Genomic DNA, 23,721 nt, shown 5'->3' on the forward strand with positions numbered 1-23,721 from the left:
TATAGCCAATCTCTCCAAAATCTAGTATTAACATATTTATTTTTCTAGTTTATTGTGCTCGTACAGTGTGTAGCACTGAGGGAAGCACAGGGTGCGACAGCAGCCACTAGTTTCCTCCTCTGAACAGGTGTGGGAATTCCCTGTCTGTCACGTTTGCAAATTTGGGGTCAGTTTCTCAAGATAACGTCACAATTAGGATAAGATGCACAGATGTATTAAAAGCCTACTTTCACAAGAGAGGTAGGTGTGGCCAAACTTTTTCCCTGGACAGCCAAAAATAATACTTAAGCGTTGGCCACGGGCCAAAAGCAAGCACCCATTCTACTGTTAAGATGCAAAACAGTCCCAGGATGCCAAGTGTCACTGTGCCTGCTTTGCTCAGGTTATGAAAAAAAGCATTAATAAATAGGGTGTCTACATATTTAAAGATATTTTTACCTTGCAAAAAAACATTTTTTATTATACTTAACTCATTTTTTCCAGTAGAACCATCGGCGACCCAAATCGAACCTTTAGGCGAGCCAACTTTGGTCCGCGGGCCCCACTTTGAGCAGCTCTGGGCTAAATGCACGCGTAATTTAAGGATAATGGAGTGAAACGACCCAATTAGCACATCTGAACTGTAAGGCTTGACCTAAAACGAGCTAAATATCTTAAGTGCACACAAAATGACACCAGGAGTTCAGAAATGAGAATTATAGTAGTTGTTCTTCCGCTCGGGCTGAACTCCGCAGCGGTGTTTTCTTGTTATCAGAGGGAGGCTGAACCTCAGCTTTTATTTCTCGAGCTTCCTCTCCCTCCCTGTCTGCTGAACCAGTGCAGGTAAATGAGCTGCAGATAGGAAAACCATCCTCTACATCAGCCCCCCTCCACGCACACACACACACACACATTAACGACCCCGGCCAACTTGCGCCCTTGAGGACGTTACAACTCCAGTCCAAATCTCCTGACGGCGTCGGGAAGGTCAGACTGCGGCTCTGCCTCCCGCCCGCAGACTCCAGACCAGCCCCGCGGTGCTCGCTCGCCTCCCTGCCGCAGCTGCAGGGGTGGAACCCGGGCCGACCCGAGCCGAGGGTTCCGCGGTGTTCCCGCCGCTTCTGCGGCTCCATGCGCCGGCTCGGCGTCTGGACGCAGGCGGCCCGCTGCGGAGACATGGATCCCCGCCGCTGAATCGACCCCATCGAGATAGGTAAAGATATGAGGCTCATTTCTGCCACATTATTGTGCATAGAAGACGAGAATGAGTATTAACATAATGCTGTATTGTAGTTGTAAAGCCTGCAAGGTCGCAATAAACTCTCTTCAGTCCCTTTAGAAGTCAGTCGAGGTAATTATAGAGGCATCATTTGCTGCCTGTTGGAGGACTTCATGTACTGTCCATCAGAAATGAGGAAGATCCTAAAATACTGAACTCATCTTTTATGTCATCCTTTGAGCCTGTCTGTGAGGCGCTGATGAATCCTAATTTACCTGAAGTGTTCATGATTTTAACAGAGGCCAGTAACCCTGTGGAATAACTGCAGGCTCACCTTGAGCGCAGAAAATCTAATCTCCCTTTGTGTCTATAGTCTACTGGTAGCAACACACACACCACACTCTTCTTCCATGGGCCCAGTTTAATGGGTTGAATTTGAATATACTGACAGTTAACCGTTGACCCTCCTCAAGCCAGACAAAATTTGCTTGAGGCCACAATGCAAAGTGCAGTTGTGTGTGTGTGTGTGTGTGTGTGTGCAGCTTGGTATTTCTTTCTGAATTCAAAATGTGCCCACTGATGATAAAAGTTTAATGCATGGTTTGCACTTTGCTTTTGCCTCGAGGAGCTATTCAGATTTTTTAGTAGTAACAGTGCTAATCCAAAGCCACTGAAATACTCAAAATACCCAAAATGTTACTTCAGTAAAAGTATGTAAGTATAATCAGGAAAATGTACTTTAAGTATTACAAGTAGAAGTGTCCAGTGCAGAAGAACGTCCCCTGTGACTGCTGCACTGTTATATGTTATATCATTAGGTTAGTATTCCACATGCATTTAAGTAAAAGCAGGATTTGTATTGTAGTTGGCTGAGGTGGAGATGATTTTTAAACTGTTTTGTGCAGGACTGCCACTAATGATTATTTTCGTAATGGATTAATTTACTGATTTTTTTTTATCCATTAATTGGTTTTTAAAAAATTCTAAAAATACTCGAAAGTGACGTCTTCACAGTGCTTGTTTTGTCCAACCGGTAGCAGCACCCTCACAATTATCACGAATAAACTGAAGTGATTGCAATAGTTACAGTGAACAGCAGCAAGGGGACACACTTGAGAAGCTGGAGCCGTTCATTTCACCTGTATTTGTGCATTCTCATATGTTTCAAGTGCAAAAATGTGAGTTGTTAAAATAACTTCTAACTAAAGCTGTCAGATAAATGCATTGAAGTGAGTCCAGCACTGGAGTAAATGTACTATTTCCACACAAAGAAAAGTCCTTCCAGACAACATCTTCGGTGAACACAGTCTGTGTGAGTGTGATTTTCTGTTATCCATTTTTTCCCCCTCATTAAATGTATTTGACCCTGGATCACAGCTGCTGCATAGCATCTCTAGCTAAATCTATTTAATAAAGCACTGCACTCTTCTGGAAAGATGAGAATAGCCCACAGTTGTTGCCACAAATACAGAACATCCCACGGTTTGTTTCCAGCCTCTTTCCCCGTGTCAGGCAATGTTTGAGAAAGCTTTTTAATAAAGAAAAGATGGCCGGTGCCGAATCGCAGAGGGAAAAGGTTATTATTGGTCCTTTCACTGTGGCTGTGCGGGCCTAAAAGTAAATGAAGAGGCTTTCACACCAAACACAAGCAAGGCATTGTGCAGATGAAGGTCGACGTTCACGGTGAGGAAGCAGCTACACTCTCATAAACAGCTGCGTGACTGAAAGCTGAAGGATGGAGGGTTTTCTGCCACGCTGACCCCCAAATTTAACACGCAGGGGGCTTTTGCTTTCTTACATTCTGACAGATGGGAGACGGACACTTTGTCTACAGTCTGCAATTTAATTTTGTGGAACCTGGCGGAGCTGAAATGATTGCTTAATTATAGTTTTTTGACATTTGGTGACACACATTTGTCTGTATCGAGTTCACTTTTTGAAAACGGTTCAGTTTTCTGCGCCGACATGCTGCTAATCTGACATCCAAAATGCAACCAGAACACATTGCACACATGTCCCAATCAGTGTAATCAAAGCTTTACAGTATGTATCGCTATTGTTTTTGAAGCCTCTTTATTTTTTTGCATAAACCAAAACTCATATAGAACAAAACCCATGTCACGTCTTTATTGCATGGATTTGGTCACAGTAATGAATCTGAAATGTTGCAAAAATGCTTTTTTTGCAGAGTAATTACAAGTGCACAAAATGAAACTAAAGTAATTCTAGTAATGCAACACGAAACACACATTTCACTATACACACTGTACTCGTATTGGTTACTCAAGCCTGTCTTCTACATGCGGCCACAAGTTCATTCTCCTGGGTGAGAATCCTTCTGCATGCCTGATGCGTCCCTGGCAGCCTCCTGCAGACGTGTCCAGACACCCAGCATTTATTGTGTCCTAGAGGGACATCTGATCATGTGGCTCGTGGTCGTAAACTCTCCACCTGCATGCGGGGAAGGATTCCTCTGTGGGGTTGAGGGATGGAGAGTCTGACATTCTCTCAGTCCACTTTCTCCATCACTACCTGGCGTCGTCCACAGCTTATGGATGCAAAGCAGCTGTGTGTGGACAAGTGTGTGTGTGTTCAGGGGGTGGGGTGTTGGATTTTGTTAAAGAAATCTTTCCAGCAGTCTACTCTCCTGGCGGGGCTCCAAGCCACAAGTGGCAAGATGAAGTAGTTTTCTTCTCTCATGGGATGCAGAACCTTTAGATAGAAACCGTGTGTGTGTGTGTTGGCTGGGTTGCACTCAGTTTCATCAAATCTAACTTCTTTCAATGCAGTTGTTTCATGGCGGTGCAAATACCAGTTGTGTGTGTGTGTGTGTGTGTGTGTGTGTGTGTGTGTGTGTGTGTGTGAAGCACCATCTTCTTTAGCATCACTCTTTGATGTTTCTGGGTGTTTTTAGTCATTGTGAAATATCGGGGTGGAGGGCAGATTTTTTCGTCTCCATGCCGATGGATGCTGACAGTTCAGCCCAGTGAAAAACGTTTAATCCTCTCTCTCGCTTTCCCCGTTCTCCACCACATGTTCTTTTCTCACACTCCCCCTTTGATTTTTATTCGTTTACGCTCTTTTTACGAGATAACAAAAAACTTTGCAGGGGAGGGAGTTATTTTTGTGCGTGTGGCTTTTGTTCATTCTGTTGGTGGCACTGAAGCAATCAGATATATTAAATCTGCATTAAACCTGCTCTGTCATTTTCATCCTCTCCCTGGCTTCCCGCGTCCCTGTTTCTCTCTTCCTCTCTCAGCTGTCACCTCTCCACTTCGCTTTGTTTTCTCAGATTTTCTGGTCAGCTGTCAGGTGGATTTCCACGATATCCTGTGCAAACATTTATCGTCCCCAGAGGAGGAATCCTAAATGGTGATGCTGACATTTTTGGTTTTTAGTCAAAAATCTGGACAACTGTTGGATGGAATGCCGTGAAATTTTGTTTAGAAATTCATGGTGCCCAGAGGGTGACTGCTGACGACTTTGGTGACCCCTCAACGTTTCTTCTAGCGCCACCAACAGGTCAAATTATTTATCTAAGACTTTGATACATAAACAGCTACCCGCAGAACTAATGACAACCCCATCTGCCTCAGCTGTACTTTGTATGCCGCTATTTAGAAAATGTTGGCCAGCTAAACTGTGATGGTTAGCATGTTAAACATTAGGCCCTATAGATGCTAAACATCAACAAGTTGGCACGGCCGTTATCAGCATGCGGATGTTAGCATTTAGCTCAAAGCACCGCTGCACCTCCAACTCAAAAGCGCCTTTGTTGAAAATTATTACAAAAATGCATGCAAAAAAAGAAGCATTTTTTCTTTGATTCAGAATGGGTACATTCATAATTTCTGCAAGATCAAGGACAAATCAAATTAATTTACGTAATTATGTAAACTGAGAACAATTTCAATTTCTTATGTCTTTTCATTGGATTTTAGTGCTTCTTCTATTCTAGATCAATTTTTTTTTTTGTGAAATTCAGCATTTTGTTTTAGTAGCTTCCGGGTCATGTGACCCACCTGTCTGTGCGCTGGCCACACCCTTTTCTTCGCTCATCTTGTCTTCAGTTTTCCCATCAGGCTTTGCGCCCTGTTATTTTATGAAAAGAAAAAGCGGTGAGTGAAATGTGCACAGGAAGATTGTGCAGAGTTTCTGCATGTTGGTTCCTGAGCCTGCATCACAATCATTCTTTTTCATCTCTTTGTTCCGTCGTGGTGTGAAATTGAAATCCCTGTGGACACTTTTCATCCATCAAGTCGTGATTTTTTCACTTACACACAGGCCACACATGTTGTCACACCTCTGTCTCAACAAAATCTGAGGAAACTCTGCAAGGACAGCCTCACAAGGCTGCAGACTCGTGCTAATCATTGACTTACACTGACAACAACTGAAAGACAGAGCACATATGAGATCAGTGAAATATTCCTTGAATGCAGCAAAACACTCCCCCGTCTCTGTCCCCTCCTACAGTGTGTTTACTTCAGTAACACAGCTGCATTATAATATCTGGTTATATTTTAAATGAAGTAATTTTGTCATAAAATGTATATTTTATTTATCCCTGCGAAATGGTATTTGCTGTTAATCCATGAAGCTTTGGAGAAAGGAAAACATTGTTTAAACAGGCTGTAAATACTTAAGATATTTTTTATGATGAGACAGAAGGCTGTATGACTCGTGTTTTTCTAATGGCGCAATCCAAAAATTTAACCTCAAGTAGACAAAATTTGCTCTAAAATTGCACAAATTATTCGACCTGAGCCTGACAGCGGTAAATAAAAACCCTGAATAACCTCTTAGCAGTAATTACTGCTCGACTAACAGCCACCAAACAGAAAATAAGATCCAGAATAGGGTAATGGGCTGATAATGTGGACACTTCCATCAGCTCTAGCAAGTTTCACAGCTTCCCTCTTCCCCTTCGTCACCCACCTTTGTTCCACACAACACAGAGGAGGCTGAAAGCTCAGTTAGTTTAAGTTAATCAGTAAATCCAGCACCCTGGAGACCAAATTGCATTCACTTTACAGCACAATAGACACATTGTCCCCAATACTTTTATCATTAGCAAAGCCATATTCTCCCATTAGCCACCAGTTTATTTCTTTGACCTCTGAACGCACGCTGGTAATTAAACCACCGCCTCCCCCCAACGTCTTTTCCCCTTTAAAGCTCCCTCCACTCGCCCTGTCTCCCCCCGCCCATCACTCTGCCTGTGTCTTACTGTTTCCACTTATTTTTCTCTGAGGATTGAAAGGTCTGGAATTAATTAGTAGAGGATAAGATTAATGTCTGGAAAATGGAATATTGGAGCACTTTATCATGAGCTGAGGATGATTAGTAGAATTCAGATTGATGAAAAAGTGAACTGTTAATACATTTTGCATTTGACAGCAGGCCTATGGAGCTGTCCGACATGCTCTTTACCTCGCAGTGCAATACTGTGATCTGTATTGTTGTTTCTGAGTGTTTTCGCTCTGTATCCGCAGTGTGATGTAGCTCACCTTCCCCCGGCGGGCTGTGAGGGCATGAGACTGCGAGGAGGGCGGGATTCCAACCCTGACTCCCACCTGGAACTGGCCCCTCCTGCCCGTCGTCCGGTTGCCTGGTTGCCCGGCGTCCTCAGCAAGGGTGTACGCCTTCGCCTGCGTTTGGATCGGCGTGACGACCGGGGGCGGGGCTGCTGGCAGCTGGTGGACTTGGAGACCGAGTCCGAGCCAGTTGGGCGGAGACTGAGGAGCCGGGCCCCTGACACCTGCGCAGAAAGTAAGAGTTCCTAAAAAGTGATTCTCGGCACTTTATTTTGAAGGCGAGTGCCTGCTGGATCGTGATTGGTGTTTGTATTTAGACGGTAGTCAATACGACAAAGTAAGAATACTCTGTTACAAGCAACAGCCTGCAATCAGAATGTATCTTAGCTAAAAGCATGTATGGATTATGAGTAAAATACACTCATCATGGTGGCAAATGGCCTCTGCCACAGTTACATTATTAGAAATTCTGTCATATGATCATTATTTGTAATGTAAATTAACTGACAGCTGCAGTGGAGTTAAAAGTACGGAAATACAAATGCGATGGAGCTGAAGTATGAAGTAGTGGAAATGGAAATACTTAAGTAAAATACAAATACTGAAAAATGGAACCTAAGAGCAGTATTTTAGGAAATGCACTTTGTTACTTTCAACCACTGAAGACGTCGATTTCAAACGCGTGCAGTCCATTTAGATGCGTATGTGTGTGTGTGTGTGTGTGTGTGTGTGCGTAGTCCTGAATGTGATTTTCCTGTTTTTCCCCCTGACCCATAACTGATGAAAAGAGCAACACTCTTCACCTTCCCTGTCTTCTGGAGAGCGTTGTGTTATTAAGGGCCTTAGTGGAGATAAGGAGGGTGTGTGTGTGTGTGTGTGTGTGTGCGTGCGCATATGAGTGTGTGTGAGCCTGCCTATTTAATACACTTAAATACACACATTGTTGTTTATGCCTTTATTTATTCCCACCTTATCACATGACTGTGGCGCAGGATCCGATTTCACTGTCTGTTACCATGGCGACGCCCTGCCTGAGCTGTAAATAAATTCAGGGGGTTTGTTGTTACATTGATTAAACAACACATACACACACACACACACACACATACTGTACATACATACAAATCTATTCTCCAACCAGACGGGGATGAACTGTTTCTAGTTAAAATGCTTTTATTTTATGTGTGCATTTTGTGTGTGTGTGTGTGCATTTTGTGTGTGTGTGTGTGTGTGTGTGTGTGTGTGTGTGTGTGTGTCTGAAAGTGCATAGGCTGTTTCATGTGTAGGTGTGCAGCTTTGTGATGCGTTCGCGTCATTGCAGTTTCCCCTCTACATAAGTGAAAACAGATACAGATCTCCATCCCCTGAAGCTGGTGATTAAGTTATGCTAATCATTGCTGATCATTGCTGCCATAACAGTGGGCTCCGACCGCTTTGAAATGCCTTCCTCTAACATGCAGCTTCCAGAACGAGACAACATCCCCATGTCGGAAAAAATCAAATGTGGCGTAGGGGTTCGCTGATCGCTTAATTGCTTAATTAGCCATAAACAAATTAGGCCGCGGTCCCAAATGTGATGTGTTAGGGTGCAGCGATGCAAATCCTTCCCCTTTGCTTGCAAAATATGGTATTGTCTCACATTGTCAGCACGTGCTAATGCCCCCTCTCCCCATATCCAATTCTTTTAAGTAAAAGATGATTATCTGTTCCCTCTCAGTCTGTCTCTGTCTGTAATGTGATGCTCCGTAATGGGACAGGACTGATTGAGGAGGGACATCAGGATTAATCTCACTGTGTAATTACTTTTATGATTTATGGTTCCCTTCCTTCACACACACACACACACACACACAGCCCCCCCTACCATCACGGTCAGTGCAGATGAAGTGTGTGAACGTGTGCCAGCACTCAGTATCATTGCCTCATTGTCCTGACCTTGCTGTTTAGTGACTGTTTTTTTTCTGTTTTTTTTTACGAGCGTGTATGAGCTTTAAGTAATGAAACGCTGTGATTTGTCCAGCCTGTCACATTCAGCGTTAAAACAGCTCGTGAGCGACCGCTTTGCAGCCGACTCCTGACAGATCTCTTTACGCGCTGGCAGCGGCTGTGCGTGCGAGCGAGGACACGCCGGCGTTTGATCCTCCCTGGGAGAGGTTAACCTGATTTTGATTGAGTGTTAAAACCCACCAGTGTGGCATCTTTGACCGCAGCCTGAGCGTAGCTAATCGATACGTGGTGGTGAAGGGGGGAAAAACCTGAGCTGTGCTCCACACTTGTAGCCAATAAGAACAAATAAGCGCTTTTTCTTATAATACCTGCACCTCAAACCACGCGCAGCCTTGCCTTTGGCTGGTCTTTTTTCTCTCCATGTTTAGGTTTTTTTTATTTTTATTATGAGCTGACACAAAGGCAGAGAGAGTCTGTAAATAAAAGGAAGGCGGCGAGCTTTGACAGCAATATGATCTTTCATCACAAACAAAAGCAGCAGAGTAATCCTGAAGGGCTTCTGCGAGGAGCTTTTGATGTTTACAGAAAAATTGATCTCTTTACCTGGAAGCCGGCCTGCATCAGGAAAGTTCACGCATTTGACACTGATTAAAAGATTTCACATGTGAGGGTTTTGGCGCAATTTTTTGGGGGGACCGGATCGGAGATTTTAATTTCTTCAGAAAGAATTTGATTACAGTTTGCAACCCGAATGCTTGTAGCGCAGCACAGTGCACAGCTTGAATCCCTTGTGACCCGCTCTAAGCCTTTTTTTTTTTTTTTTTTTGGAAGACAGAAAAGAAAAACCCTGAGCTGCGGCAACTGTAATTACATTACAGTCCCACACAGCCGCACACACACACACACACACACACACACACACACACAGACATCGTTTTGAGCTCAGCAGGTCTGCCGGCTGCCGCGGGATGTTAGAGGCGTGTTGCTATGACGACTGAAAGGGGACACAGAGGAAGGGGGTTAGGGTAGAAGGGAAAGGGAGGAGGGGGTTGTTTTGGAGGAAGGTGGTTGGAGATTGAGGAAGAGAGAGAGAGAGAGAGAGAGAGAGAGAGAGAGAGAGAGAGACGCAGGCAGAGTTGCCGGTGTCTTGACAGTGTGTAGCAGCAGAGAACAGTGGAGGCAGACTGCTGCTGATCCACCAGGGGAATATTCAGAAACCTGCTGCTGGAGTGAAGCGTCTCACACACACAGTGATCACCAGACGGCTGTGTGCATGGTAGGCAACGCTCTGAATGATAATTCTGTGCACATTTATTTATTTATTTATTTATTGGATGTGATTTTGGTCTGAGAGGATGGAAGGCATCATGCATATTCACGTGCTCTCGTCTGTCTCTGCTCCTCTCCTTCCTCTTTTCTGTAATGACAAACGCAGTCATCACAGGAAGGGGCTTTCACGCCCTGCCGTCACTCACTGCACCAAAAGTCGAAGCCAGCCCTGCGTGTTATTCAGGAATAAGATAATCATAGGTGCGTGACAGCTAATTAGTAGAATGTCGACCCCTGTAAAAGCGCAGTCGTCAGCACGGGGCGACGTAGCTACTCATTGAAAGGCCGTGTCAGGTAAGCGGCTGCGCTGCATGAATGAAATGATGGAGGGATCGATTGAGAGAGGGCTGCATTGTGAAAGTCATTGCCATGTGGATGAATGGTACCAAGACAAAACACTTGAAACCACCACTCTGCATGTGTGTGTGTGTGTGAGTGTGTGTGTGTGAATGCACACTTGATTCATTGTTTGATTACGTGGGTGTATGTGTGTGCTTTGCTTTCACTTCCTGTGTGTGTGTGTGTGTGCGTGTTTGGCTTTGTCTCTCTGTGCAGTAATGATATTTATTGCAATCTTTGCAGTTGAGGAGGGGGAGGGGTGAGCTGGAGTACAAAGCTTCATGTGGCTTTGTTTCTATTATTTCCTATAGTTTCTGTGCGCGTGTGTGAGCGTGTGTGCGCGCGGAGGGGGCAGTCTCACATGTACATCGAAGTTTCCGCTCCAGTTTGAAGGCAGTGGTGCGTGCAGTTAAAAGCTGCCACTTCCTGTTCCTTTGAAATGTCTCTCTGTCTCTCTCAGGTCTGATGAGTACCCTGTCTGCTGGCTCAGAGATGCAGACTCCAGCTCTCGGCCCCCAGTTCATGGCGGGGCCCCAGGGTAAGGTGCCCGGCAGGAAAAGGGGACGGCCTCCTATCCGCAAGCTGGAGTTCCAGAGTCACTACGTCGAGCCTATGATGCCCCTCAAGATCCCGAAGAAGAGAGGCAGGAAACCTGGCTTTAAGGTCAGTCAGTTGTTTTAGTCAAATCATAATTCTCTGCTTGTAAACAAATATTGTTGTTAAATATACGTTCAGATTAGTCACTACAATAGATCGTGTGCCTGTGTTGAAAGCATTTCCTTCCTCATAGAATGTTTACAAATGTAATTTATTAATAGATTAAAACCTTCAATGTTTACGTCCACATTTACGTAGCTAGCAGGCCCCCTTCCTCTGTGCCTTTTTGCTGGTGTACTGCTGGGTTTGTTGGCACAATACCGCCACCAACTGTCGATCCGTGGAATAGCGTGAAAACTGCCTGTGGCCTTTAAGGAGATGGCTGAATACCTCGAAAGCGAAAAACCCAATTATTGTGTTGTCTGCATCCTTATGTATGTATATTTTTTATAATGAAACACCATTGATTTGTGCGTGTGTACGAATGTGTGTGTGTGTGTGTGTGTGTGTGTGCAGCTGAAGCCCAGGATGGTGATGTCCCCACTAGCTAACTCTCCTCCCAGCAGCACACCAGAACCTGAGATGGGCTCCCTCCCGCAGGATGCCGCCATCGTCCCCCACTCTGCCACGCCGCAAGCCCTGACAGGTAACGCCCCACACGGACACACACCTTTATGAGCTTTTGATGTTGGGGAAGGAAGCTGTGGATTCAAGTTACGGCGTCTCACGATGTTTTTAAGCCTTGCGAGTGCAGTCATTCAGTGTGGCAGGAAGGTGGTCCTAATATTTTTACACTTATTATCCACTCACAGCTTGACTCGGTGGTGTGACTTTGAGCTATGAAATGTGCCCTCCCTCCCTCTCTTGTGTTTTTCGTATCTTATCTTTTTGCATCCCGCTGCCGCCCTGCTCCGACCGTGGCCTCAAGTGCTAAAATACCCGCTTCTCCCTCTCTGCAAGTGCCTCTCGTCTTTCTTCTCCAGACACGCAGAAGACTTGTTCTCTGTGACGACAACATGCGTTTGGATGTAAGACATCACACGTGTCTTACACATTACGCACGTTGAATCAAAGGCAGCAGCCTCTGTGGGTCCACTGTGGATGTTTACATACTCAAAAATCACATCTTCTTCTGTATTCCCTTTCAGTCTCCCTGTCCGGCTCTCCCCCCCTGCATTGGCTCTGGAGAAATTCAGATATTTAAATTTTTTTTTTTATATATACAAAGAATATGGGTGCAGCCATCCTTTCTGTCTCGCTTACATTTTTTTCCCTCTCCTTTTCTCCGCCTGTCCTGCTCTGAATGAGCAAATATTTAAAGCTTGTCTTTAGCGTGTTTGAGGTGGGAATGGGAATCTCATGTGTCAAGGACCAGCTCTTTGCTCTTTGTTCTTGCAAATCATGAGAAGTGTTTGATGTCAGACTGTAGACGTACAGAAGCGAACACACACACACACACACACACATACACACACACACACACACACACACACACACACACACACACTACAAACCCGTGTGCTCCCTGTGGTGCCACCCAAACACATATGTAAATCATTTGTCTGGTGAAGTGGAGAAGCATTTCAAAAATAGTCTGTGTATTTTAGGGATATCTTTTGGGATACTGTCTAAGCAGCGTACAGATCCTTTCAAATGCTGTTAATTTCATATATATCATTTTTTTTACATTAATTTATTTTAAAAATGTATTCTTTCGTAATCATTTATAGTTTTTTCATGGTTTATTCAGGGTTAGAGTTATTTGAGATGTTTGGATGTAAAGATGTAAGAAAACATATATAAATATACAGCATTTAGTGCATTACATGAAGGCAGTTCTGTGGTGTTTGTGCGTCAATATACACTGTAGGCCTCACATGCACAGATCTTATCACGTAATTGATTTTTCAGAGTACAATGCAACACGTTTGACCTTTGTGTGAGCACAAAGTAGAAGTAATTCAGACTCACCTCAGTGGGGTATTTCAGTCTTATAAACCTGTCATCTGGTAAATCCATAACTGCCCAGCTCTGGCATAACCAGCAGGCATCTACATTATTGACAAGCTGAAAAACGGTTGGCACAAAGGGAGCAGATTCAGAGGAATTACTGACTACCTCTCAGCCGTTCCACATCCAGACACTTACAGGCTGAAGGGGCTTTAACACGGCTTATCTCTCTAGTTATTTAACCCGCTGTTTAAAGCACATGAAAAATGTAACGTGCTGTCTAATATAGTACATGAGCTTGCAGACGTTATATTGGTCTAAACACAGAATCAAATATTTATATTTAAACAGATAGTAGCCTCCTCGCAAATATTTTAGTCTATATTTTTGTTCATTTTGGAGTCTACAGCCATGCTAGCGGTCGTACTTAAGCACAGCGATGCGTTGAGTTAAATGCTAACATCAGCATGCTAACAGCATCACAAGGACAATGCTAAAATGAAAAGTATATATAAAGCAAGTATAGCCTAACATTTGCCATGTTCATCATCTTTTTTTGGTGTGTTAGCATTTTTGCTAACTAGCGCTAAGCATAAAGTACAGCTGAGGTTGATGGGAATGTAATTCGTTTTTTAGGTATTGGACAAATTGAAATGTTAATGTTCATGTGTCACGATACATAGCATGTCAAATGCAGTTTGCCAGAAATACGAGGAAGTCCGTCTGGCGTATTGCAGTATGCAAGCCAGCATCTGGGCTTGGCTTTAATGATGTCACTTCCTGTCGTTCCTCCTCCAGCAGAGACGCCAATGCCTGACGACTTCTTATGTGACACTCTGGTGGACTCCAAGCGCTACGCTGTAGATCCCAGTGACTCCGCCTTCAACGTTGTGACGTCACAGTACCCGCCAAAGCACGCCTATAGTTACCGTGGTAGCAGTTGCTCTACTCCAATGGGCTTGTGCAGACAGGCATCGAGCCCAGGAAGCTTCCAGGAAGGAAACAGGAATGGTGAGTATGTTTATATAGATGTTCGCCAAGGTCCTGCACACCCGTGGTCTACCTGTACAGGTGTTTTCACTTATTCGCCTGATTAGACCTTGTTTGAGTCCAGTGGAGGCGTGTGCCAAATGTGCTTCATTGACATGCCTCTCTCGCTCTGCTCTAACTTGCACTTCTCACTGGTCTGCTGACATTGGTCAGTCAGTCATCCCAATGAAAAACACACATGTGGCAGAGCCTTTAATCTGGAGAACCCCCATAAATCGCTGCGCTCCTGACTTCTTCATTGTTCAGAATTTCCAAACTTGGATTTTGAAGCATTTTGAGTAGTTAAGCTGGTAATTCGACCTGGATGATTGTCCTATATTCTATAACATTGCATCAAAATAAAATGGACTTCAGACAGATGTAACTGTTTTGAAATTAGCTAGAAATAATAATGATAATCAAGTTTATTATTACCTGTGCAGCGTGGGTTTTCACCGGGTTCTCCGGCTTCCTCCCACAGTCCAAAAACATGCTGAGGTTAATTGATAATTCTAAATTGTCCGTAGGTGTGAATGAGTGGTGTGCATGGTTGTCTGTCTATATGTGTAGCCCTGTGGTAGGCTGGCGACCTGCCCAGGGTGTCCCCTGCCTTCGCCCGAGAGACGGCTGGGATAGGCTCCAGCCCCCCGTGACCCTGCAAAGGATTCAGCGGTGTATAGATAATGGATGGATGGAAGTTTATTATTAATCAGCTAAGCCAAAGGCAATAGAAAACCAAAGAAATACAAAATAAGATGTTGACTATGTATATGTACATTATATACAAAAATGGATAAATTAAATACAGTATTTGCTCTGTTGCACAGTAGATAAATATGTGTATTCGTGTCACAGTGGAAATAAAAATAAATATGCATAGTATTTAAGGAAAAAGGAATGTAATATTGTACAGATTATAGCATGTATGAAGTAGAAGGATATTTTACAGTAGTGCAAAGATAAAAACAGTATGTGTGTGGAAACAGTGCTACATTATATGATGCTAGAGCTGAATAACCTGACGGCTGTTGGAATGAAGCGCCCCTTGCTTGTAGAGTGGATGCAGCAGTCTTTTGCTGAAGGAGCTGCTGAGGGCCCCCACTGTGTTATGCAGGGGGTGGGAGGTCACAGAAACCCATTGCCTATTCCCTCTGTTTGCATGAGTAACACACAGCCATGGTAAAGCTGCCCAAACTGAGTGAGTGACAGTCACTGTGCCCAACCAAGAGCAAGTTCTGCAATTAACACCCAGTAAAACTACAAACTGTTGTTTTCACACTTATATTTTTGTACAAACTAAACAAAGATACATGTATATAAGTGAGTTTTAGAGGTACTGGTAGGCACATTTCGTTGTCTTCAGACAGCCAAGCTAGTTTCCAGTCTTTATGCTAAGCTTAGCTAACTATCTCCTAGCTGTAGCTTCATATTTAGACATATATGAGTGTACTGATCATCTCATGTAACTCTCAACCAAGAAAGCGAATAAGCATATCCTCAAAATGCTGAACTGTTCCTTTAAGTTCACATTTTCTGCTGGGGAACTGAGGTGTTTTGAGGTGATTTGAGTCAGTGTTTCGCTGATTTGGATCCTCATTACGGTAAAGCATTAGAGCATCTTCACTCCACCTGTTCCCCTGTGCTACCTAGCCTACAGTCCGATGCCAGACAGCGGAGAGTGCAAACGTCCCGCTGGTAAGGACCCGTCCAGCTGGGGTGTTGAGGAGGTCGTTTGGTTCATCAAAGATGCTGACCCCCAAGCCCTGGGACCCCATGCCGACGCCTTCAGGAAGCATGTGAGTCCAGACTACTTTATACTGTAGCCCATGGTACCGTTATACTAACTGTATTGGAACACAGCTTTATACTGCAGCACTGGAACCCTTTGCAGGAGACACAAGAAGTACACTTCAACTTAAGAATTTGTTCTGAGACGACCATAGCTCTATTTATCCATCAGTTCCCTGTGGTCCTGCTTATAAATCAGCAGATATCGAAACTAAATGAAGCCCATTACAGCATTTTTAAAGCATAGTGCAGTCAGGCCCCAAGCTATAAGACAAGCCTTTTAACTCCCCATAAACCACTGTGCTGCCTCTGATCCTCAGGCAGGACTGTGGCTTAATATTTAAAGCAACTTGGCTTTTCTTATCATAGCTACAAGGCTCTGAGCAGCTGAGTGCAGAGGGGCTGGTAATGATAGTAACTTTATTTTAAGTGTAAAACTTGTTGCTGTTAAGATCTTCATATTAGCTTTTCTGTTATTGTTACGCCGGAGTACAGGTGTGTCATATTGCAGATTCAGTCACGCGGTTCCGTGATGTGTTTCAGGAGATAGACGGAGACGCTCTGCTCTTGCTGAAAAGCGAGATGATGATGAAGTATCTGGGACTGAAGCTGGGACCTGCGCTTAAACTCTGTTACCACATCGACAGGCTGAAACAGAATCGGTTGTGATTTGCCGCAGAGGAGCCGGGCCACTGATCCACCTTCCACTAAAACTGTACCGCCGCAGATTCTGTCAAACTTTACCAGCCATCAGCAATACATCAAGAACTCCTCTGGATCCAGATCGCGCGCTTGTCGACTTTTACTGCATCTGCACCAGATTTTTGTTGCCTGCAAATTGACTATTTACAGCTGAAGCAATTATTTCATCTCCATCGCTGTTAACTGGGCATCTGGATGGCTTTAGATTGTAAATAGCTCAGCTCCACATGGCAGCTACTGTATATGGAACCATGGCGTCCGCTCTGCAGACTGCACACAGCTTATGCAGATCTTGATCATGGGCGCTCAACACCTGTGAAGACCCACAGAGACAGGGAGCTTAAGAAACTTGTATGGTGCTTTACCTTTTTATCATATTTAAACTTAAAGAAGTCTTTGGGTGAAGGCACAGTGCTGCTGCAGTTTTAAAATAATAGTTTTGTGAGTTAGTTTTGTTGTAGACTGATGATAATGCTTACCCAGGTATCACTCCTCGATACAAACACGCTCTCCCAAACTCGTCAGTAAGTATTGAAATCATTTGGCGTTGACCAGTAGCTGGTTCTTCAAACTACGAGGAAGCATCCTAAATATAAATGAGAAATCCTGACCTGAAAGGATGACATTTTCTAATCCTTTTCATTTTGTATCAAGGTTTTATCTGAATGGGAAAATGTGAAAATCTGCATTAGAAACTGAGTGATATGCTGAACTTTTTTTTTTTCACACAAACCACAGCACTGCAGTGAAGCGACCAATCAGAGCTGCATGTGATCACACAGCGCTCATAACAACAGGAAGGAACGGAGACAGTGGCAGACGCTGAGGTTTTTCACCATGTTCTTGTTAATTATATATCATGTGACAATCCTTGCTTTTAAAGTGACAGTGTTGAATAGCAGGCCACGGTGCAACCTAACATGTCAGGCTTTTGTTTTACGGTTGCAATGTAGTGTGAGAGAAAGCAGCTTGTAGCGAACTTGGTGCTCACTGAAACCATTATTGCCACTACAACCACACTGAACCACTCTCCTCACACACTTCTGTCTCTTCCAGATTAAGCTACAGTTTACATTCCTCACATGCAATACCTCTTCAGACATTTTGAATATTCATGCCTCTGAGTCATGTTTTTGTTCTGCCTAATGATAAAGCAGTATTTCATCTTCAAACTGTAAAAAATGACAAGTGTCTTTAGCATTAAAAATGACAGCCACCAAATACAGTTTTGTCATATAAAATTGTACACACAACAACTTGTAAACACATTAATGATCAATCACATGCTGTGTTTGACAAACTTATGTAACTTGTTGTTAAACTCGCTTTTTTTTAACTGACTGTACAGTACTTGTTACTCACTTTAATATTTTGTGTCCTTCGTGTTTTGCTTAACTTTGTAAAGTCAGTGCGCCACAGACTTGTGTGAGTACAGCATGTATGTCTATGTATGAATTCTGTATTTTATGACTGTCTTGCGCCCTAGTGAGTGATGGGCTGCATTTAACTTTTATGTTTTATTATAATTTCCAATCTGATACATTGATTTCACTGAATTCAGTGGTGCTGTTTACCCAAAATAGCCAAATGTTTTCCACAAAATTTTAGCACACCTGTGAGCCATATTCAATCAATTTTGACTCCCTAGTGACCCTCCTTTTCTTTTGAATATAATGTTTTTTAAAACATACTTTTTCCAGACAAAATAAATCTTCTTCTTCAATTATGTCTGACTTAATTTATTATTATTATTATTATTATTGTTGTTGTTGTTGTTGTTGTTGTCATGCATTTTATTATTTTATTTTGACAATGGGCAAAAACTATATACTCGCGGTGGTTTCCGGACCTTTATTTTGGAAAGCGCGGGATTACCGTTGCTGTAATATCGCGGGGACAGAGGTGAATCACTTCCTGTATAAGTGCGCCAATGATTTTCATGCGGCTAACACGAACGTGTGCATCTGTCAGCCAGAGGTGAACATGGCAGACGTCTCGGAGAGGACGCTACAAGTCGCGGTCGTGGTTTCTTTCGCTGCCGGCTTCCTGGCGGGCTGGCAGGCTAACAGAATGAGGAGAAAGTTTCTGGACTGGAGGAAGAAACGGCTGCAAGAGAAACTGTCTGAAACTCAGAAGAAGCTGGATTTGTCTTGAACGGTAACGTGAAATTTGGCTTAGGCCTGTCATTACTTGACTAGTCTGCTTCTAAATTGGTGGGAAATGGTGGAATATTGCTGTTTCTCACTCGCATACTAAGCCCAGTTATGTAAGAACCAACTATTCTTTCATTCATGACGGCTTAAAGAGTTTGGCATGTCTTTGTGAATACTGTAATTACTTTTATACTCATGTTTACTCCTGGCATCATTCCTACTGTGAACAGTGTAATAATTTTGTTCTGTATTTGGCAGGTCTGTCTTCTCGTCCCTGTAAAGCTGCTGGGTCCTGGGTGAGCTACAAGAGACCTCACCTGCCTGTGTGCTGGACTACCCACCTTTTCCCACCACACCTTTTAAATCGAGGCCGACCTTGATATTTAATGTGGTCACGTTGGAAATGCAATCATCACCCACACCCACCGGACCTTCTTTTCTGCCCTTGGACTCTAATGTGGAAGAATTCGAGGATCTGGCTTTAGTGGTTTTCTGTTCCAGCATGTCTCAGTTTTTATCTGTTTCACATCTGATCAAATAAATTATTTGTGTTTTTCATGCTTTTGTTACCGTCTTGTTTTTGCTCATTTGGAAAGCCAGTATTCCACATTGAGGTTGCAGCTCTCAGGGTCACGAGGTCTCATGTGTTGGTTCCTGTCACTGTTCCTCAAACGTGCTGACGCATCATCATCACTGGCACACCTTTAAGGTGACACAGCAGTGACACAGCCAAAGGTTTCAGAGGTATGAACTCTTTATAATACTCATGTTCAGAACTTGTCATGGCGGTAGTTCAGTTACCTAAAACAGGTTGGCGCTTTGCCTTTCTGCTCCCTCACCACTGGTGTATGTGAATATGTGTTTGTAGTGAATTTGAGGCTGTCACCTTACACAAACACAGAGTGTGTGCTATGGGGAATGTAAGGCACTGTCAGTTCTAGCATATTTATGCTGCATTAAAAACAGTCAATTTACAAACAAAACATCAGTTAAACAGCAGTTAAAGTCTTAGTTGTGGCGCCATCTGCTGGATGGAAGTGAGAATCACAAACTTGAACATCAAAGTTAGTGCTTTACTGATGATTCTACTAACATTTGCATGATTTTTCTGATAAAAAAAAAAACACATCATCACCTATCCTACATCAAGTGAAAGCATTCCAAGGAGTGACAAGTTACAGTATATTTTTTACATAAATTAATCTCTGTACTGATGATGCATCAAGTCCATATTTTTTGACAAAACAATCTGAACTCACTCACTTTCTTGCTTTTATTTGCCTTGTTTTTATGCGCTTTTGGCCACACCTCACTCCCTCTGCCGATGGAGACTGAGATGCTGTTTCCAGTGTCATGGATGAACTTTAATGCACAATGCTATATCATTTGAATCTAACACATGCTTTAGCTGTATACGTTTGTGCATATTTACGCTGTAGACATTGATTCACGTGGTTTTAATGGCTTATGGCTGTGCATGTGCACAACCTGTCTACAGGTGGTGCTAGTGCACTTTGAGACAGTATACACACAAAACAACCTTTTGCCGACAGCATTTTAGACACTGGCTCTGAAATTAGATCCTGTGAGCAGATCTCTCTTTTTCATCATCACCAGTCTAGCAGGCCTATTACCACCTCTCGACAAGCACTTGACAAGACCTTAAGAAACCCCTTTTCCTGTAGCACTCCATCAATGGCTTGATGAGAAAGAACGTGGAGAGAGTGCTGGAGAGGGATCAGGAGAAGTTAAGATGACAGATGAATACAAAAAGATCTCGCCCAGGAATAAAGAATTTGTGTGTCTGAGTATATTGACAGAAAGGAGTGCAAAACAGCGATATGCTGGTGTAGCTGTGCATGTTTCAAAACTCCAACAATCATATTTCTAACCATTTGTAGATGCTTTAATAAATGAGTTTAAAGAAAAAAATTTAAAAGGGAACTTTTTTTTAACTTGTGCAGGAAATTTAAATCTAATTCCAAGTCACTCAAGTTACTGGTATAACTCAAGTTATACATCAGTAATTGCCGTATGTGCCAATTTTATTAAATCAATGTGACAGTATTACATTAAGCTGCAAAGACAGATGCCTAAAAGGGTGTTCATGCAGCAGATCTGACATCAACTCTCTCCCATTTTGACAGTTTTACAAGGCCTGAATATAGAAAAACATAAACTTATCCTCGCATTTCTGAGGCTTAGGATACACAACATAAACTGCAGCCCAACCACTGCATGCAGGCTATGTCATAAGGCTGATCATGAATATCTTTAAAGACACCAATCAATAGAGCCAATCAGTGATGCCTAAAAAATCTGTTTAAAAGCACGATATATAAATACATCAAATACTCGATCGACTGTGGCCACATTCACAATCCAGTCACATAACCCGCGGATTACAGTTACACAAAACCATTCTCGAGCATTTTCCACTTTCATTGACTTTCTCTTTAAATTTGCTGGAATGGCGTAGCCTAGTTTTTAAGCAGAAAAAAGAGGGATGACAGACAGCTTAGCAGGAATTAAAAGTGTGAGGGGAGTGTATTGATAAATGGAGGAGAAAATGGGTGTCATGGGAGGAGAAGTGTGTAGCTGTTTGTGTTTTGGATGTTATTCTAGAGAGGGCGTTATTGTCCCTCAACGTCTAATGCCGTGGCTAAATTGTGATGAATAGCTCGCCGGAGTGTGTGTGTGTGTGTGTAGACAGCCACTGTCTATTCCCTGTTTATTTTGCAGCAAGCTGTGCACGATTGTGTGCAACAGCAGCGCTGGCGCGTATAGCTGAGCAGTGTTTTCAAAGTAGACGAGAGGGATGGTGACTCAAGGAGATAATGTGTGAGAGAGGCAAAAAGACAGAAGAGGAAAAACAGAGCGAGAGATCGTGAGGGAGAGTTCACATTGACTGCTGTGATTGATCAGATTTTCCTAATTGGGATGTAGACCTCAGAGCCTATGTCCTTCGCCTATATTGAATGTGCTCAGTGAGTGTCATGTTTAATAAGCTTCCTGACTGGCTTTCTGGTTGTGTGATTGTGCCCTCTGGCTAGAAAGTGACTGCTGAAACAGGGCGGGGAGAGAAGAGACGAGGAGAGGAGGCAAGAAAAGAGCATAGAGGAGAAAAGAAGAATGGATTTAAACAGTGTACAGGACGGGGGAAGAGAATCTTAAAAAAAAAGGCCTCAGCTAGCCTAAGAGTCTACAGCTCTGCCAGTCTGTAGGCCTACTGAGGCACTAACATCAGTGGGCTGACATGCTCACAGTGACAATGCTAACTTGCATTTGCTAATTAGCAGTACATACAAAATACAACTGAGGCTGATGGGAACATCATTTGTTTTGCTGGCATTTGTTCATAATGTATTGGACAAATTGAAAGATGGAAAGTTGGTGGATTGCCCAAGTTTCATGGCAAGCTATCCAATGGTTGTCAACTGCGAGGTGGCACCAGAGGAAAAGGTGCCGGAGGGACCAAAGTCATTAGGATACATCCTCTGGAAAACATGAATGTCTAAACTCAATCTCACTGCAATCCATCCAATAGTTGTTGAGATATTTCAGTGCGAACCAAAGCTTGACGCACTGGCATTGCCATCCATAAAGCCTTACTGTTATATGGCTGAAAACACTGCAGGCCTTCTGGTGCAGTAACAACAGAGCAACATGAGTAAGACTGCATGTTTATAGCGCCATTTTCACTGTTTGACTTGCAGACAAAATAGTTCCTTGTAACATAACAACAGACCATGAGAATGAAGCTGCTAAATGGAATTCAGCCATCACTGATTTTATTATTTTCACCTATGTTTCTCCAACTGTGACAACTGTAAAAAAAAACCATTCAGCTAAAGGCAGGATTGTGTGAAACATTCCCTCCCATCAGCCAATATTCACCTGCACAGGAAGGAGTTGTGTGCATTTATGTGTAATAGGGCAGAAAAACAAACCTCTTCCTGATGCTCCTCATACTTATACAAATATAAATATTGCATGAGTACACACCTGAGGCTTTATCAAGCTGCAATCCGATCCACCTCACACACCAGTGTTTACATGTTTATGGATGACTGGGACCATATCTCAGATAAGTACTGAGTCTGCGGATTGGAGTAATATACTGCAAAGACTTCCATTTAAATGGTGATGTGATTATGTCTCGCTTTATTTGATCGAGGATTATTTTGTAACATCTTTTCCAAGAGGCTTTTATGTAACTGGCGAGAGCAGCAACACCTCCATCCTGTTTAACAGCAGACGAGTTACAGTGTGCAGAGAGATTTCATTAACATATCAGGCCTGCAACCCCTGAAAGAACTGTTCCAGCCATACTAACCAATCAATCTCTAATGTAATTATTCAAAGAGGCCGCAAGTGGAACAGGCTTTTTGTTTTTTTGTTGCACATCTGTTGAAAAAGTTTCAGTGCAACTTTGTAATAAGCCGTTCTTTCTAGGGGCTTTATAAGCTGTAGTTAATGCCATTTTTATTAGTTGGTTAATAATAGTTGCGAGATGGAATCTTTTACGAGTCACAGCGATGGCAGAGGAGACTGAAGCCAGGTAACATGTATTATTAGGTGGACTAAGTAGACAAACAAAGCGAAACATGCAGGTGGGGCAGAAAGACAGAACTGGCTCATATTAGGAAGGTCTTCCTAATGTACAGTAAACTAGACGGGTGAAAAACAGCCATACATAACTGCAGGATTAAGGCAACAGGAGGGGGGCCTGGCACGCCTCAGGTCTCACAAATGGACCAGAGCATTGCAGCAATCATTGGAGAAGGAGCATATTGTTCATAAAGCTCACTGGATGCAACCGCATCTCAAACTGGGATGCAAAAGTAAGGTAAAAGGTAAGCTAAAATCAAAATTGATTGTAAGTCCACTGTATAAATGAGGCCTCAGTCCACCACTACCACCTCTCCTTTTAGTTCTGTTTTGGTCTCCACCAGCTCCAGAGGGAAACATCTGACTCTTTAGCTTTTTAGCCTGAATACATCTGCCTGCTGCAGCTGGAAACAAAGCTGCAGAGGGTGGCGAGAGTGAACACTAAACTATAGAGCTGAGCTGGAAGATCTTCCATATCTTCCACATTACATGCAGTCATTTGACCCATTGTTCGCCTAAAAATATTGATTTGTGCTTTTAC

At 43.2% G+C, this 23,721-nt stretch overlaps 2 protein-coding genes across 3 annotated transcripts; both read left to right on the plus strand.

Moving 5' to 3' along the window:
* Positions 1 to 1,062: 1,062 nt before the first annotated feature.
* Positions 1,063 to 18,136, plus strand: scml4 (Scm polycomb group protein like 4). Of its 2 annotated transcripts, none has more exons than XM_041958565.1 (7): positions 1,063 to 1,192; positions 6,694 to 6,970; positions 10,811 to 11,013; positions 11,464 to 11,593; positions 13,699 to 13,908; positions 15,577 to 15,722; positions 16,258 to 18,136. In XM_041958565.1, exons 2-7 carry the CDS (start codon positions 6,733 to 6,735, stop codon positions 16,381 to 16,383), a joined length of 1,053 nt encoding a protein of 350 aa, XP_041814499.1. In that variant the 5' UTR covers positions 1,063 to 1,192; positions 6,694 to 6,732; the 3' UTR covers positions 16,384 to 18,136. The 2 variants fall into 2 exon arrangements, with proteins under 2 accessions (XP_041814499.1, XP_041814498.1); XM_041958564.1 differs by having other exon boundaries at positions 1,068 to 1,192; positions 13,696 to 13,908.
* Positions 18,137 to 18,352: 216 nt separating this feature from the next.
* Positions 18,353 to 19,127, plus strand: LOC121622334 (mitoregulin-like). The gene is made up of 2 exons (XM_041959287.1): positions 18,353 to 18,573; positions 18,828 to 19,127. Exon 1 carries the CDS (start codon positions 18,400 to 18,402, stop codon positions 18,568 to 18,570), a length of 171 nt encoding a protein of 56 aa, XP_041815221.1. The 5' UTR covers positions 18,353 to 18,399; the 3' UTR covers positions 18,571 to 18,573; positions 18,828 to 19,127.
* The last annotated feature ends 4,594 nt before the right edge of the window (positions 19,128 to 23,721 follow it).

This window comes from Chelmon rostratus, chromosome 18, assembly GCF_017976325.1.
Source record: "Chelmon rostratus isolate fCheRos1 chromosome 18, fCheRos1.pri, whole genome shotgun sequence".
NCBI classification, from domain to species: Eukaryota; Metazoa; Chordata; class Actinopteri; order Chaetodontiformes; family Chaetodontidae; genus Chelmon; species Chelmon rostratus.

Coding starts and splice junctions, on each gene's coding strand:
- scml4 (XM_041958564.1), top strand. CDS start 6,733: ATGAGACTGCGAGGAGGGCGGGATTCCAACCCTGACTCCCACCTGGAA. Junction 11,594..13,695: donor CACGCCGCAAGCCCTGACAG/GTAACGCCCCAC, acceptor TTCCTCCTCCAG/CAGAGACGCCAATGCCTGAC. Junction 13,909..15,576: donor CCAGGAAGGAAACAGGAATG/GTGAGTATGTTT, acceptor TGTGCTACCTAG/CCTACAGTCCGATGCCAGAC.
- LOC121622334 (XM_041959287.1), top strand. CDS start 18,400: ATGGCAGACGTCTCGGAGAGGACGCTACAAGTCGCGGTCGTGGTTTCT.